General features: G+C 38.3%; 1 protein-coding gene across 1 annotated transcript; it reads left to right on the plus strand.

Moving 5' to 3' along the window:
• Positions 1-7,359: 7,359 nt before the first annotated feature.
• LOC121312457 lies at positions 7,360-15,558 on the plus strand (the record flags this gene model as incomplete). The annotated part of the gene is made up of 5 exons (XM_041244259.1): positions 7,360-7,517; positions 8,518-11,733; positions 12,926-13,060; positions 14,881-15,106; positions 15,428-15,558. Coding segments are annotated over exons 1-5 (3,790 nt in total), but the record flags the coding sequence as incomplete, so codon positions are not given.
• Positions 15,559-15,786: the final 228 nt, after the last annotated feature.

Here is a 15,786-nt window from a genome sequence, read left to right on the forward strand (position 1 = left end):
ATACTAGTAGATGTTGTTCAACTGTAAACCCAATAATAACAACAGCAATAATAATAATAATAATAATAATAATAATAATAATAATAATCTAATAAATACCTTGACAAACAGTCAATAATAATAATAATAATAATAAGAACTGCCAGGCAGTTTTATGGCTTCCAAGCTCAGTACCAGTTGGAAATGTTGGCAAGCTGTAGCATTGCAAGCACAAGTGTCAGCAACAGATCAGTTTTATGGAGCAGTTTCTATTCAAAATACTGCAGTTTAATTCATTATCTCACAATGCTTTATAACTTTAAACACCATAGTAACCATGATCCTATCTACACACTGTAAGGAGTTATAAGCTAGTTTTACATTTAACCTTAAGGATAGGTCAAAGGTCACAATTAAGGTAATTTTTAAATAGCGCATATATGGGTTTCTAAAAGTGTTGTATAGTAACCATAACCCTATGTGAACTGTAATGAGTTATAAGTTCATTTTACATTTGACCTTAGAGAAGTCAAAGGTCACAGGCAAGGTGATTTTTGGATATAGCACACATGGTTTCCTATATGTGTTCCATAGTAACCATTAACCTATCTGCACTTTATAAGGAGTTATAAGCTAGTTTTACATTTTAACTTAAGGAGAGGTCAAAGGTCACAGGCAAGGTCATTTTTGGATAGAGCACATATGGTTTCCTACATGTGTTCCATAGTAACCATTAACCTATCTGCACTTTGTAAGGAGTTGTAAGCTACTTTTACATTTGACCGAAGATTTTGAAATTTTTAAGAAATGCGTCAGGTGGTCATAGTTGTTTACGCACAAACACTATTTTTGAAAAAGTCAAAAAGTCAGTTTTATTGACACAGGGATGATGCTTGTCAACTTTGGAGTTAATCAAATAAACCATTTTTCAACTGAAGCGGTTTAAAATTTAAGAGGAAAATGTAGGTATGGCCATCTTGTTTTATAAAAGAACACCATTTTCGCTACTTGAATTCCATTGTCCACAGCATGATGCCTACGCAGTTCAGAGTTAGTCGGTTTTTAAACAGAAGCAGTTTGATGTTTGGAGCGCGTTTCTGTGAATTTGCTGGCAGCCATTAAAATGTATCGCTGCAATTTATGCTTCACAAATTTGAAGCAGGTTTGGTTGCTGATGACGTATCAATTGATTCACCGGTTTCTAAGAATAAAATTCTGAAAGGTTCTTCCAAAAAATAGGTCAGATGAACATAAGAACATAAGAACATAAGAAAGTTTACAAACGAGAGGAGGCCATTCGGCCCATCTTGCTCGTTTGGTTGTTATAGCTTATTGATCCCAAAATCTCATCAAGCAGCTTCTTGAAGGATCCCAGGGTGTCAGCTTCAACAACATTACTGGGGAGTTGATTCCAGACCCTCACAATTCTCTGTGTAAAAAAGTGTCTCCTATTTTCTGTTCTGAATGCCCCTTTTTCTAAACTCCATTTGTGACCCCTGGTCCTTGTTTCTTTTTTCAGGCTGAAAAAGTCCCTTGGGTCGACACTGTCAATACCTTTTAGAATTTTGAATGCTTGAATTAGGTCGCCACGTAGTCTTCTTTGTTCAAGACTGAACAGATTCAATTCTTTTAGCCTGTCTGCATATGACATGCCTTTTAAGCCCGGAATAATTCTGGTCGCTCTTCTTTGCACTCTTTCTAGAGCAGCAATATCTTTTTTATAGCGAGGTGACCAGAACTGAACACAATATTCAAGATGAGGTCTTACTAGTGCATTGTACAGTTTTAACATTACTTCCCTTGATTTAAATTCAACACTTTTCACAATGTATCCGAGCATCTTGTTAGCCTTTTTTATAGCTTCCCCACATTGTCTAGATGAAGACATTTCTGAGTCAACAAAAACTCCTAGGTCTTTTTCATAGATTCCTTCTCCAATTTCAATATCTCCCATATGATATTTATAATGTACATTTTTATTTCCTGCGTGCAGTACCTTACACTTTTCTCTATTAAATGTCATTTGCCATGTGTCTGCCCAGTTCTGAATCTTGTCTAGATCATTTTGAATGACCTTTGCTGCTGCAACAGTGTTTGCCACTCCTCCTACTTTTGTGTCGTCTGCAAATTTAACAAGTTTGCTTACTATACCAGAATCTAAATCATTAATGTAGATTAGGAATAGCAGAGGACCTAATACTGATCCCTGTGGTACACCGCTGGTTACCACACTCCATTCTGAGGTTTTTCCTCTAATCAGTACTTTCTGTTTTCTACATGTTAACCACTCCCTAATCCATGTACATGTGTTTCCTTGAATCCCAACTGCGTTCAGTTTGAGAATTAATCTTTTGTGCGGGACTTTGTCAAAAGCTTTCTGGAAATCTAAATAAACCATGTCATATGCTTTGCAATTATCCATTATCGATGTTGCATCCTCAAAAAAATCAAGCAAGTTAGTTAGACACGATCTCCCTTTCCTAAAACCATGTTGACTGTCTCCCAGTACCCTGTTACCATATAGGTAATTTTCCATTTTGGATCTTATTATAGTTTCCATAAGTTTGCATATAATAGAAGTCAGGCTTACTGGTCTGTAGTTACCTGGTTCAGTTTTGTTTCCCTTTTTGTGGATCGGTATTACGTTTGCAATTTTCCAGTCTGTCGGTACCACCCCTGTGTCAAGAGACTGCTGCATGATCTTGGTTAGCGGTTTGTAAATTACTTCTTTCATTTCTTTGAGTACTACTGGGAGGATCTCATCCGGCCCAGGGGATTTGTTTATTTTAAGAGCTCCTAGTCCCTTTAACACTTCTGCCTCAGTTATGCTAAAGTTATTTAAAACTGGATAGGAACTGGATGACATGTGGGGCATGTTGTCAGTATCTTCCTTTGTAAAAACTTGTGAAAAGTAATCATTTAACATATTTGCTATTTTTTTTTCTTCATCTACGATTTTGCCATTTGTATCTCTTAAACATTTAATCTCCTCTTTGAATGTTCTCTTGCTGTTGTAATATTGGAAAAACATTTTGGAATTGGTTTTAGCTCCCTTAGCAATGTTCATTTCTATTTCTCTCTTGGCCTTTCTAACTTCCTTTTTGACTTGCGTTTGCAGTTCTGTGTACTCTTTCTGTGTACTTTCTTTTTGGTCCTTTTTTAATGCTCTGTAAAGTGCCTTTTTTCGCTGAATATTTTTTTTAATTGATCTATTAAACCATTTTGGCAATTTAGTTTTACATTTAGATTTGTCTACTTTAGGGATGTAATTGTTTTGCGCCTCTAGTACTACATTTTTGAAGAACAACCATCCTTCTTCTGTGGGTGTTTTCTCTATTTTACTCCAATCTACTTCTGTTAGTCTCTGTTTCATACCTTCATAGTTTGCTTTTCTAAAATTGTAAACCTTAGCTTTAGTCATTACTTTTGGGGTTTTAAAAAACACTTCAAATGAGACCATGTTGTGGTCTGAGTTTGCCAGTGGTTCTCTGACCTCTGTTTTAGTTATTCTATCTTCGTGCCATTGTCTCAAGCACTCTATTTTTTTCTTATTTCTTTTTTTTTTTACAAAAGGCAGGGCAAATTGCTGTAGGGTTACAAAATCCATGTTCACACCTTTAGGTCTTGCATTTATGCATTTGGAATATTGTGATAAGGAACATGTAGAATGAGTGGGGCACTTGTAGATTTTCTCTATTGAAAAAGTGGATTAACAAATGCCTGCATTTTCATGGTGGTGTTGACAAGGACATGATATTTTATGACAGCGTTTATGATAAGCCTTTTTTGATCATTCCTTTAAAGTCAATAAGTACCTACCTCTAATAACACAATAATCTCACAATCTTGTTTTACTGTGCCCACTGCTCTAATGCTTCCTTTGCACACATTATAGCATGTGACTCTAGGTTTTCTGACTTGCATGTTTTAACATATTTTGCCTGTCGTCACCAGAAAATCTTGTTAGCAATGTCATACTTAAAAGTAATACAATCTGCCCCATATAAGGTGATATGTAAGCCTGAACACAGCCCTTTGAGCAGAGAATTACTGACATAAGCAGAAACAGTAAACCCCGAGGCTGCTACTCACACTCTTTAATTGTGAAATATAAGTGGTTTTCAGTGTGTCATTGTAAGCTGAAACACATTTAAATTTTGATTGAGTTTTATTGATATTGCAGATACAGTTGCTTCAGGACCATTTGGTGTAAACTTAATCAAATCATTCAAAAAGCTACCTTTTACACCACCCATCTGAATTCTTACAAGTCAACCATGTATTTTATATATTCTGTCAATTTTTAATACGATTTCCATATGTACATAGTATTTATCTCAGGAGGGTCGCCTTTAATGTTGCCAGATTGGCTGTTTGCTAAAAACATTCAAGTGTAATGAAATCATGTCTCAAACACAAGTAAAAACTTCCAACATTTCTTTGGACTTGGACTCTATCCAAATGGCACAACTCCAAAATCTCCACTATTACATGTGCTAGGGAAATAATCAGATACAAAAATAATAATAAAATAAAATAATATGCAGAACATTTGGATTTGATAAATTATCTTAAATATGCTTTTAAAAACCTACATGTTCTATTTTGTTTCTGCTTTACATCCTTCCTACTGTATTGCAGCAAAAATGGCTCTAGTGCGCCTCGCAAAGCTCACAACAAACCACTTCCCCTCAATCAGACTTTTAAATGCCATTTAAAATCATATCAGATTAGTTTATTAACCCCTTTCAATTGTTTTACAGGGTGTTTTATTAGTTAACTGTTTTAACCTTCAGTAAGACAATGTTTATGGGTGCAAAACAATTGCTAACAAACAAAAACACAACACTCACAATTTCAGAATTTTATGCACTTTTACTGTCCTTCTCGGTTCTTATTCATTCCAACCAAATTCAAAGGAAACAGATTACGATTCTCTGTCCCCTTTTATGCTGTCACGCATGACCCCTTGGTAAACGAGTGCAGCTGCCTTTACAATCTGCGGCTGCTATGTCGTTTCCCTTCCAGGTCAATACATTCTTGCAACGGAGTCTCGCCTTTTTCCAGACTGACCAACTTCCCGACCCGGGGAATGAACTGTCAAGCCAGTCTGTCCAAAGGACTTTACTTTTGTTGCTTTACGCCCTCACAGGTTGGGAGATTTACAACCAAGATTCATTGAATTTTTGTCACAGCGCTCTTCAAAGTAGTTTCTTAAACACACAGAATAGGGCCCAAAATAGGAAATAAACCTTGTCATGTTTTTTTTCTTTCCATCTTTGTCCACGTTTTCTAGTTTATAATCAAAGCAATGCACTGGCACAGACTGCTAAACTTGAGTTACGGAGGCCAGGGTGTTTTTTTTTTTTAAAAAAAACATTCTTACGTTTTAACAACACCTGTAACATTGTCGTGATTTCTTTTTCCAATGTGGGGGTTTCTAGTGAAAGGCCCTATAGGAAGTTTAAAAAAAAAATTAAAAAAAACACCAGCCCACATCTCTGCATTCCTCTGCATTTTCAAATAGCCTGTATACGTAGAAAGCCACACAACCCTATAGTAAGGAAACTCTATTATTGTCTCTCTTTCTTCTGAACCTGAATTGATTCTTTTTTTGCCATCTGAAAAAAATACTATGTATCTGGCGTTTATATTTTTACTATATATATGGTTTAGCAAGACAGATTATAAAACAATGAACCTAATAACAGTGGGATATAAGAAGAGGCCATATTAAAGAAAACACACATGTTTTAAACAGTTACACACAGGGTACTTGAAAAGACCACCCAAAGCCACCAGTCGCAAACCAGGAATAGGACTGTATTTATTAAAACAAATGTAGAATTCAACAAGGCACAATTTCACATATCTACAATTTTTAATTATACCGAAACACTCTTTATTTTTACACCCAACACTAAACCCATAATGTATGTTAGTGCTTATCCAAAATGGAGCCTTATGCTTACATAACCTTGTTTTTGGCATTGATAATAGTTATACTGAAAGTGAAAGACCTTGTTGTAATATTGTTCAGTCACTAAGCTATATTAGTGGTGGTAGATTATGCAACGCGTGCCAATCCGGGCAATGGGGCACTTCTTTCGTAGTCAAGTTAACTCGCAGGGGATCAAAACCGTCGCACTATACGGTTTCCAAAAATACGGTTTCTAATGCCCGGAATCCATTTCCTAGAGATGCCTTTAGGCTGACTAGTAACCTTTTTGTGTTGAAAGACAGACCTATTCAAAGATTTTTATGATTTTTACAAGTTACACCTGTAGACAATCGTAGGTTGGTCTTTTGCCCCCTACGCAAACCAAAACAACTTGTCAGAAGTTAAGGTTTGGTACTCCGTCTCTGGAGGCACCACAACAACTCTCTCTACATAAGCGGTGCTCCCGTAAGTGATCTGTCCAAATTTGATTTTACGACACTTACTCAATCGCAAGCTTTTACCAAGTTTGATATCTATGTCTTAATTTTGGGCTACCTAAACAAATAGATATCATAAAATATCATATATATTATATATATAGGGCTTATTATATAATATCTAATATATATCTCTTAACGTATCCAATGTCAACACTGCTAAAACAATGACCAGCATTGAACTAAGATGGCTGAAAATGCAATAAAATGTATGAATCGTTATAATTTTAGGAATTCAGTATTGAGTATATTGGATGCTATAGCCAGTTAAAACAATTTAAGGTTTCCTATTTCTGAACACTTGCTGGTTGTTCCGCTGAGGCAATAGAAAACGTAAATTTAATGACCTTACTGAAATTAGAAAGTCATTGATGCCTACATTCTTAAATTAATATAACTTCTGTAAACATTTTATAGTCTTATTAAATTAACTAAATATAGTAAGAAACTAGTAAGTGTGCGTTGGATATTAATATTTTTACATTTTCTATACTGTACATGGAATAACAAATAGCAACAGGGAAGAAAGCTTCCCACATTATTTGGAGTTAATTTTAAAAAAATAAAAAAAAATCATCCTCAAGAACTGCAGTATATTCAGATGTTATCGGATATGATCATTTTTATGAGTCAGAAATAATATTTTATAGTTTATTTTCGGTCGAGCAGGCGTGAATTTCTTCATGAGTGTTAGTGCAGTCCTGCTTTTCATTAGCCTGCCAGGAACATTTCTGGTATGTTTACAGCCAGTAAGTGGAGTGGCTGTGTAGTGTCTATGGGATTACATTTCCTGTGGGTCATTATATCATGAAGAGGGAATTGCTGTAACCAGTACAAGAAAACCTGCCAAAGCTGTATGCTGCGCAGCAAGTGATACTACCAGGGTGCTTTTCGGAACTGTTATTTTATTTTATCTTTTTTTTTTTTTTTCTGGAATGGATGTGAGTTTTCAGTGATATTGTGTGACTTGTTGTATTTTTTTAAAATCACTTACTTGTTTTCACCAAGACATTAAGTTATGTTGCTGATATTTTTCATTATTCAGCCCGTGATTCATTCAGTATTCTGCGAAGTTCCCAGCTGCGAGTACTACTTAAACAGTAAGTAAAATATTAAGGACACATTACTGCCCTTGGCTAATGGATCGTTAAGTAAAATATCTTGCAAACTATATTGTTCCCATATGAAAATAAGTTATACAGTATTGCAAAAAATGTAAAGACAAAATTCAGTTTTATTCCTTGGGTGTTTTAAAGTGTACAATCCCATTGATTTATAACTTTACTACTAGCTGTACATAGATAGGAGGACATTCATTTGTGCAATATATTACTGTAATGTTATTTATTTACTGAGTAGTATAAGCTGAAGTATATCTCGAGACAAAACGTTAAACCGGTTACAAAAATATATCATTTTTTTGGAAGGCAGAGCAAAGGATGTGAGATTTGGCCCTTCTGATATGCAAACAATAAGTGTCAGGTTTTTTGTTACACAGACAATTCTATACGCCTTACACATTGTAACAGAAAGTTGTAAATGTTTTAGCAGGACAAAGAATAGGGTTAGAGGGGTGCTCGACCCATTTGTTTCAGTGTGACGTAAATTCATGTATGCAGTATCTCAAAAAAAAAAAAAAAAAAAAAAAAAAAAAGGCTATCACATAGTTATTGGGAGATTCAAATGGGGGCGGGTGCATGGGGTATAAATTTTAATTTACTTTACATAATACTAACATTTAATTTGCTTACCTAATGACATCCAAATAGCACATCAAATGTTCATTAAAATATTCATTGACATTTCCTGTTCTATACTATTCTGTGCATATAGTTAATATATGTGTAACGGTCATCAGCTTTTCCTTCATACTGATAGCTCTAATTTGAAATGTACAGCCATGGTGGGGGGTGGGGTGTATGTTACTGACATACTTACTAAGTGATAACACTGTACTTGTTATAGTGAATAAATCACAAATGGCCTGTGGTTTCCTTAAACAATGTCAGTGATGTCTTAGCTTGTTGAATGGCCTGATTGTAACAGGAATCATTATGTTTGGATTCATTTGAAAGTTTTTTGTTGTTTGTTTGTGTTCAGGACGTGTGGCTGGTGTATTTCACTATGATCATCACAGTCGATATAGCCTCACATTCTGGGAAGCCAAGGCTGTTTGTCAAAGGAACTTTGGCGCCACAATGGCTGACAGACAGCAGATTTATACAGCATACAAGGCGGGACTTGAAGAATGCCGGGCAGGCTGGATCTCATCTGGAGAAGTTGCTTATCCCAGAGTTAGGCAACATTGGAGGTGTGGTCAGAACCAAACTGGTGTCATCACATATGGAATCAGGAAAAATCTACTAGAAAAATGGGATGTATTTTGTCATAAAGATGATAATGACTGCTCAGTATACCGTATTTTATTCCCTAATGCACAAACACCGAAAGAGGTAAAAACAGAAGAGAATGGTTTTCTGAAAAATAATCATTTGAACGATAGCTTTACTGCAAGTGATGGCTTGAAGTATGTGTCAATGGCAGCAGCAGATTTACAGAATACTCATATTGTCCAAGACACAGAACAGTTTGATCAAATACATATTGATGCAGCACCTTTAAATGATTTTCTGGAAAAAATTACTCCGACTGAGGGTCCTACTAGGACTACCAGAGGAAAAGATGGGACCTTACATTTTCCAACTGTCTTTGATGAAAATCAGGCACTTAGATCTGACAGCCATACACTAACAGATGCCCCCCTGCTTTCAACAGAAAACTATTCAACAACCACAAAACTAGAAGGAATAACTGAAGAATACAGCATTGAAACCAATAAAAAGCTAACAAAAGACTCAACATCTTTAAGACATTGGAGCCTAGCATCACCTGCAGTGATTATAACCAGCAACCAACAAAGCCTAAACAGTCCTGCAAAAAAAGTAGGTGGCAAGGCTTTGAATATCTTTTTTGCAAATACTATCACTTCCCAGGTAACAGATGTGCTTTCCTCAAGTACCAGAATCTCAGATGCGAGTTACAGAAGTTATGCAGAACCAATACAAATGCAAACAAATTACACTCTAAGCACCTCCACAAGAGAAGATGTCCTGCAAAGGACTGAGACTCCAAACCCAAATAAGTTAAATAGCAAGATAGATACATCAACATTAAACTCTACAGCTGCACCAGAGAGCAAAACTACTTTATTCATAAGCCAGCATACTGAAGCAGCCACAAGAAAAGCTATTTCAGCATCAGAAAGTTTTGACAGTCAGAGTTCACTGAAAATAAAAGGACATGGTGTGCAGAACTCAGCAAATCAGGTGCTTCCATCAACTAACATTAGTAAGTCAGAAGATCACAACTTGCATTTGTTGCAAAAGGGAACAGCTGCATTTAGCACATCTATTTTATCCACCTTACCTACAAAAAAAGAGTTTTCCCTAAATAACTCATCACTACCTTATACATTTAACCCAACTTTTACAAACCAGGATATAGAATCAAGTAACAGTTTGCACCTGAAAGGAAGTCCTGCTCCCCAAACTACGCAAATCAACGCTTTACCTGGTTCTGGATCAGTCACAGCAGTATTTAAATCAATTTTAGCCACCACTGTCAGGTCTGACCATCAGTCTTTAAAACTAAATACAGAAATGGCAGAAAACAAAGAACAGGAATCAGTTGTCCACCTGCCAGTGGATTTTACAGATTCTGCTAGTAATATGTCTATGAAATATAATGAATCTATAAGAAATACACAGTCTTATGTCTCAACAACAGTATCTGATACAAGACAGCTAACACAGTTAAAAACAGCAGAGTTTACAACCTTTGCTGAAAGATTTTTATTCAAACCAGTGGAACCGACAAAGAGTGTTTATTTTTACCTAGCTACTGCTAAACCAAAACACAAAGAAGGAAATGCAAATAGCCACACAGGTTATGCAATCTATATTTCAAAAAACCAAGAAATAGGAAATTCAGAGCAAACAGGAAATACTAAGGATAAGGCAAAGACAAAAATAAATGCTAGTGGTAGGATATCTAAAAACAATGAAATGAAACCCAGGCTCACTACAGTAAACAATGAAGCTGAAGAGCTGGTTACACCAAGCTGGCAACAAGTTCCAACAACAGCCAGTTTTAACAGCCACTACTCTGATGATCAGATACTGTATAAAGATGGTACACAGGCAACTTTCATGAGTAAGCAGAACACTGAAAATACTATTGCAGCCGACAGAAGGGTACATTCAAGCACATCCACTCCTGGTGACAGAAGGCCAACATTAAAAGCAGCCCAGGGAGCTTCACATAATGAAACTTTTTCTAGCGCTCATCGTGGATTGTATGCACACACCCAAGAGCCCCCCATGCCTGTTGCTGATCACTTTCAAGAGGTGTCTGAAGACAGGGAAACCTTGCAAAGCAGTACCACGGTTGCTGGTGACCATTCAAGCAATATGGCCACCAGTGCCAGTTTAAAAGCATTTGATAACAATTTTTTCAAGTTCAATAAAGGTATTGGAATCACTGTGAGCATAACTAAACCATTCACAGCTATTGCACACAATGAAAGTACTATCAGCAGTACAGATAATTCCCCAGGGCCTGTATCAGAGCACAAAGGAACTGGTAGTGTGTCACCTTTGCCAGTGTTTAACAACAGAGGGATCACTTCTAAAGATGCTGAGGCACTGTATAAAATACACAGAGACCGTATGAGTTTGTCAAAAGATAATACAAGTGCAACTGTACGGGATGAAGTTATTGTAAGAACTTTAAATCATTACAAGCAGTCTTCATCAGCAATATTTAGTGACACTCCTACAAAGAATCCTGAACTTGATGATCAATCTGTTATTTCTCGCCCAAGATATATAGAACAAGAGCTCACACTGACACATGGCTCTTTCCCATCCAAACTATCATCACAGGAAATCCTGGATGGGAAAACAGCAGAGAATATTTCCACTATGAGATCGAGAGAAGATTCAAGACCTGATGTGTCTACTCTGAATGTGGTTAAGAAAGGGAACATACCGCTTGAGACCACATTTAAAAGATTGGACACTGTTAACAGCAATACAGAACATATTCAACTGTCAACATACTGGGATATAACCCCAATCACAACTGTACCTGTGACAACAGAAGATAGCCCTCATCTTTCAGAAGAGTCAGCAACTAAACAAAGTCACAAAGGGGACAGTGAATTCCAGGCTGGTAATGATGAAATTAATGTCTGGGGGCGCAATCCCCCATGCAGCGCTCAGGCTGGACAAAGCTCTGATCAAAGCGAACTCTTACGTACTGCAGTTAACGGGACGAAAACATGCACAGAACGTCCACAGTTGCGTCCCTGCAAAGCGACACCTCATGTCATATTCTCTAGCCGGGTTTTGCTGTAGCCCGCCTTCTCAACCAGAAAAATGTGCCCGCTATCCTAGGACTTAGGAAGGCACAATACTCATGTTCCCACATTCATGTGCACTCTTCAAATGACCATCAGGTAATGAGGCTATTACCGGTAGTACCATTTACAGTGAACATAGACAACCAACCACAATTTGCCTCGTTATATGTCTGCGTGTGTGTGGGGTCACCCCGCCCCTGGTGTTAATTTTGTATTTGTAGTTGTTGTATTATTATTTAAAATGTACTGTTTAATTTGTATAAAACACAATGTTTAGTTATTATTGTTTACAGCCTGGATGGGTTTACCAACTTCCAAAGGCTATACAAACACCACACGCTTTGGTTGAATGCGGATTGTGTGGTCGCGGGGCCCAGATGCGGCCCAGGTTGTTATCCCGCAGCTACTGTTGTTTGATCTGTTTATTTGGCCACGGTTCCCATTTTTTTTTGTGTGTGTGTGAACGTGTTTTGTTTACTCATTTTATTTATTTGAAACTGGCTCTGCAAGCTGCACCCACGCGCATTCAAACCCGCACTATGTCTTTGCACTTCCTGGGCGACCATCACCCCAAGCTACCTATCCAAGATTTGTTCAATATTTAATTTTATTCTTATTTCGATGTATACAGGAGTATTGGCAAATTAATATCTTTCTTGAAAAAAATTTTCATGATACTCACTCAGGATATGTTTTTAAGTTCTGGCTGTCTGAGCCGGCCGATCTCTTGGACCTGTTGTGGCTGCAGACTACTTTATGGCTGCTAACTAAACACTAGGGTCCTGTGCTTTGGGCCCACTGTCGTGACGCCCTATTGTTAAGCTCCCCAATCCTTACTTAAACCGACTCGGGGGCTAAGGTCCTGACTTGCCGCCTGGATTGGTGCTTCCTGTCGTGTTTATTCCCACTATTGCCACTCCCCACCTATTGCGCAGCGCCTATTGATGGCCCTTGGTTCGGATCCCACGTACCCATGGGGCTTAGGGAGTGACTTTTACACCCACGCATGAGTCCCACCTACCTGTACCGTCCATGTTTCCCTGACTGTGACGCCTCAGGCCCCCCCCTCTCCCATCTGGTTTATAGGTGATACCAGGAATCACCCACCGACTTCCTTCCTGGGGCCCACCTATGTTATCGCCTTGCCCTGCTCCACCTCCTTGCATTTCTGTTGGACCGTCAAATGCCCCACCATGGGCACCCTATCCCCTGCTCTCTACCGTATAATAACCCTTGCTCCCCCCTTGTCCAGCGTGTCGCCACCCTTTTTCGAGTCAACCCACTTTTTAGTCGAGCTCTCACCACCCCCCCCTGCCGCTAGCCCCCGACCTGCACCGCTCCTTGTTACAACCCATTCCGGCGTTACAGTCTTTTCCACATGTTCTGCGCGTCTCCCTGTTGGCTGTCTCTCGAGATAGTTCACATTACACACGTTACTAGACAAGACCTTTCTAACTATCAATGACCCCGGTGGTACTTGGTTCGACTGGACACACCTCTGCTTTACTGGCGTGATGTTCGGTGTTGACTGCATGGCGATTGCCGTATGCAAGAGCAAACCTGTCTTTAGCTTGGCTCGCAGCGCACAGGGACCCTTCACAGCGAACCACTATCGGCCTTTTGGTCTTTCCTTTTTTTAAAGTGTTTGCTGAATTTCCTCCGGCCAGAGTTTGGAGGTGTCTCCTGGAGTCGTGAGACATTCCCCTCTGTTTGTCGCTGTGCTGTAGGCGCTTTGTATTGTGTTTTTGCAAGAACAGGATCTGGAATCCCAGTGAAAGTGAATATAATTATGTTCAAATCTCAGAAAGAAAATAAAACTGAATTGGGAAGAGGTTGTTTGTGTTTAATACATGATTAAAGTTCACACAGATTAGAAATCAATCCAATAGCAGGTCAACAGTCATGCTGCTTGACGTGTGTAAGCCGCTCCTCTAGAATGTTCTGCATTGAGCTGTGAAGCAGACTGTCAGAGAGAAGTGGGTTAGGCCAGTAACAGTAAAGTCTTCTGACACTGCTGAACTCATTAAGCTTCTGGATGTCTTGGGGATACTGCCTAAGGAAACCATTCAAATGGCATAAAAATAATTATTTGCAGAGAATTGAGAACAGAAAAAAAAAGTTATTGGTTTTGAGATGGAACACCATGCAAGTTCAAGAAGCCTCATGATTCTATAAGTGTTACAGACTGCAGGTGATCTACATCCAGCTGCTTTTTAGTCAATTAAAGTATGGCCAAAGTTTAAAAAAAAAAACTACAACAATGCACTATTTAGTGTACTGGTTTTGTATACTCTGTCAAAACATTTGTTTTAGACAGCTTTCTTGACTTCTTTGTTTGTCTCCTTCTCCTTGTGGTGTTTTCCAAGGTATGTATTACCTCATGAATACACTAAAGAAATGCTATAGACACCCATCTGTTGTTCTGGTGGTAGCCCCAGGAGAAAGGCCAATGCAAGGTTCTATTATCAGTAAGTAGGTGTCATTACAGCAGGTGGTCCTGGAGCACATAGTACTCAGTGCTCTTCTCCCTGTGTAGGGTCTGTTTCACTTGCTGTGACTGCTGGGTATCACAGAGGAACCATTTTAAATGAAGCTGGTTTTTAGATAATTTCAGTAGACCCCACTCATTGTATTATTTGCTCCCACAAATAATAAGCAAGTTTTCCCTCTCTTCATTAGTTTTGTTAATGTTTTGTATAACACCTTTCTGTGGAATCTGAAAAACTAATGGTTTGTCTAAGACTCACTCCTCTTCATTCTCAAATTCCATATTGATTCATATCAGCAACAAACATTGCCTTCACACTGTTAATTAATCATGTTGGGTGCTGATGTTGGCTTATTGGAAAAGCATCTCTATGCATTATGGAATTATTTTGTCAGCTACTACTGCTTCAAGATTCCCAGGGCTGATTTCAGTTTTAAAGACGTATCATCCGCACACAGCATAGAAGCAGAGTTCAACATACGCAATGCCTGGCAGAAAGAATTATCTGACTGCTTTTTTAAGTAATGTAACCGATAATTTCCTTTTCTATCAGCTTTGTGTGGTGGGGTTCTCAGGGGAGTGATGGGAGAGTTCCAGAGCCCCGGGTTTCCTCAGTCTTATCTGAGTGACATGGACTGCACCTGGGTGATTGAAGCACCAGTCGGACACATCGTCCACTTGGACTTTCACTCCCTGGTCCTGGAGGAGCACCGAACCTGCCAGTATGACTATGTGATTGTGTACGATGGCAGAGGAGCTTCAGAGCAGGAGCTGGGCAGGTGACAGTGACTGTGATTCATTTAAACTAGGATGGTTGAGACTGAGATATTGTAAATAGCTTTAAATAGGAAATCTTCAAAAATATGGTCTCTATTATAGTGGTGATTGTTCACTTTTGTGTATCGGTAATCGACTGGAGTTTTTACTACAGGTAGACCAGCTGCCCCCCAAGTTTCACAGTGAAATTAAATTAGATTTAAAGGATTACATGGTGCGGATATAAATGAGGGACAAGTGTGCTAGATAGTATTCACAAAAGTCAAATACATGTTTGAAATGACCACACAATTGTATATTCATCAATAAACTAATTCTACCAGGTTTTGTGGCTCAGAAGTGCCCCCGCAGCTCAGAGCAACATCCAATGCTATGATGGTGGTCATGAAGAGCGACTCCTCTGTGGAACTAGATGGTTTCTCAGCCCAGTTCAGTACTGTTAAATCACAAGCAGGTAAATGTACTGGATGTCAAATTTTCCACACCCTCAACAGAAGAAAATGGTTGTTTTTCAGCAGCGGGTAAAAAATGATAGCAGTTATGTAAGTCTTTGTTTGACAGAGAGACTAATTAAAAGATTTCCAGTCGGAGCATTTGCCAAAGAATTTTACAGAGCTTCTGTTATTTTCTAACTAAACTTCATGCAGTCCTTACAGGTCAAATCAGCCTGAGAGGAGGGAGG

The sequence above is a fragment of the Polyodon spathula genome, unplaced genomic scaffold (assembly GCF_017654505.1).
Source record: "Polyodon spathula isolate WHYD16114869_AA unplaced genomic scaffold, ASM1765450v1 scaffolds_3928, whole genome shotgun sequence".
Classification (NCBI taxonomy): Eukaryota; Metazoa; Chordata; class Actinopteri; order Acipenseriformes; family Polyodontidae; genus Polyodon; species Polyodon spathula.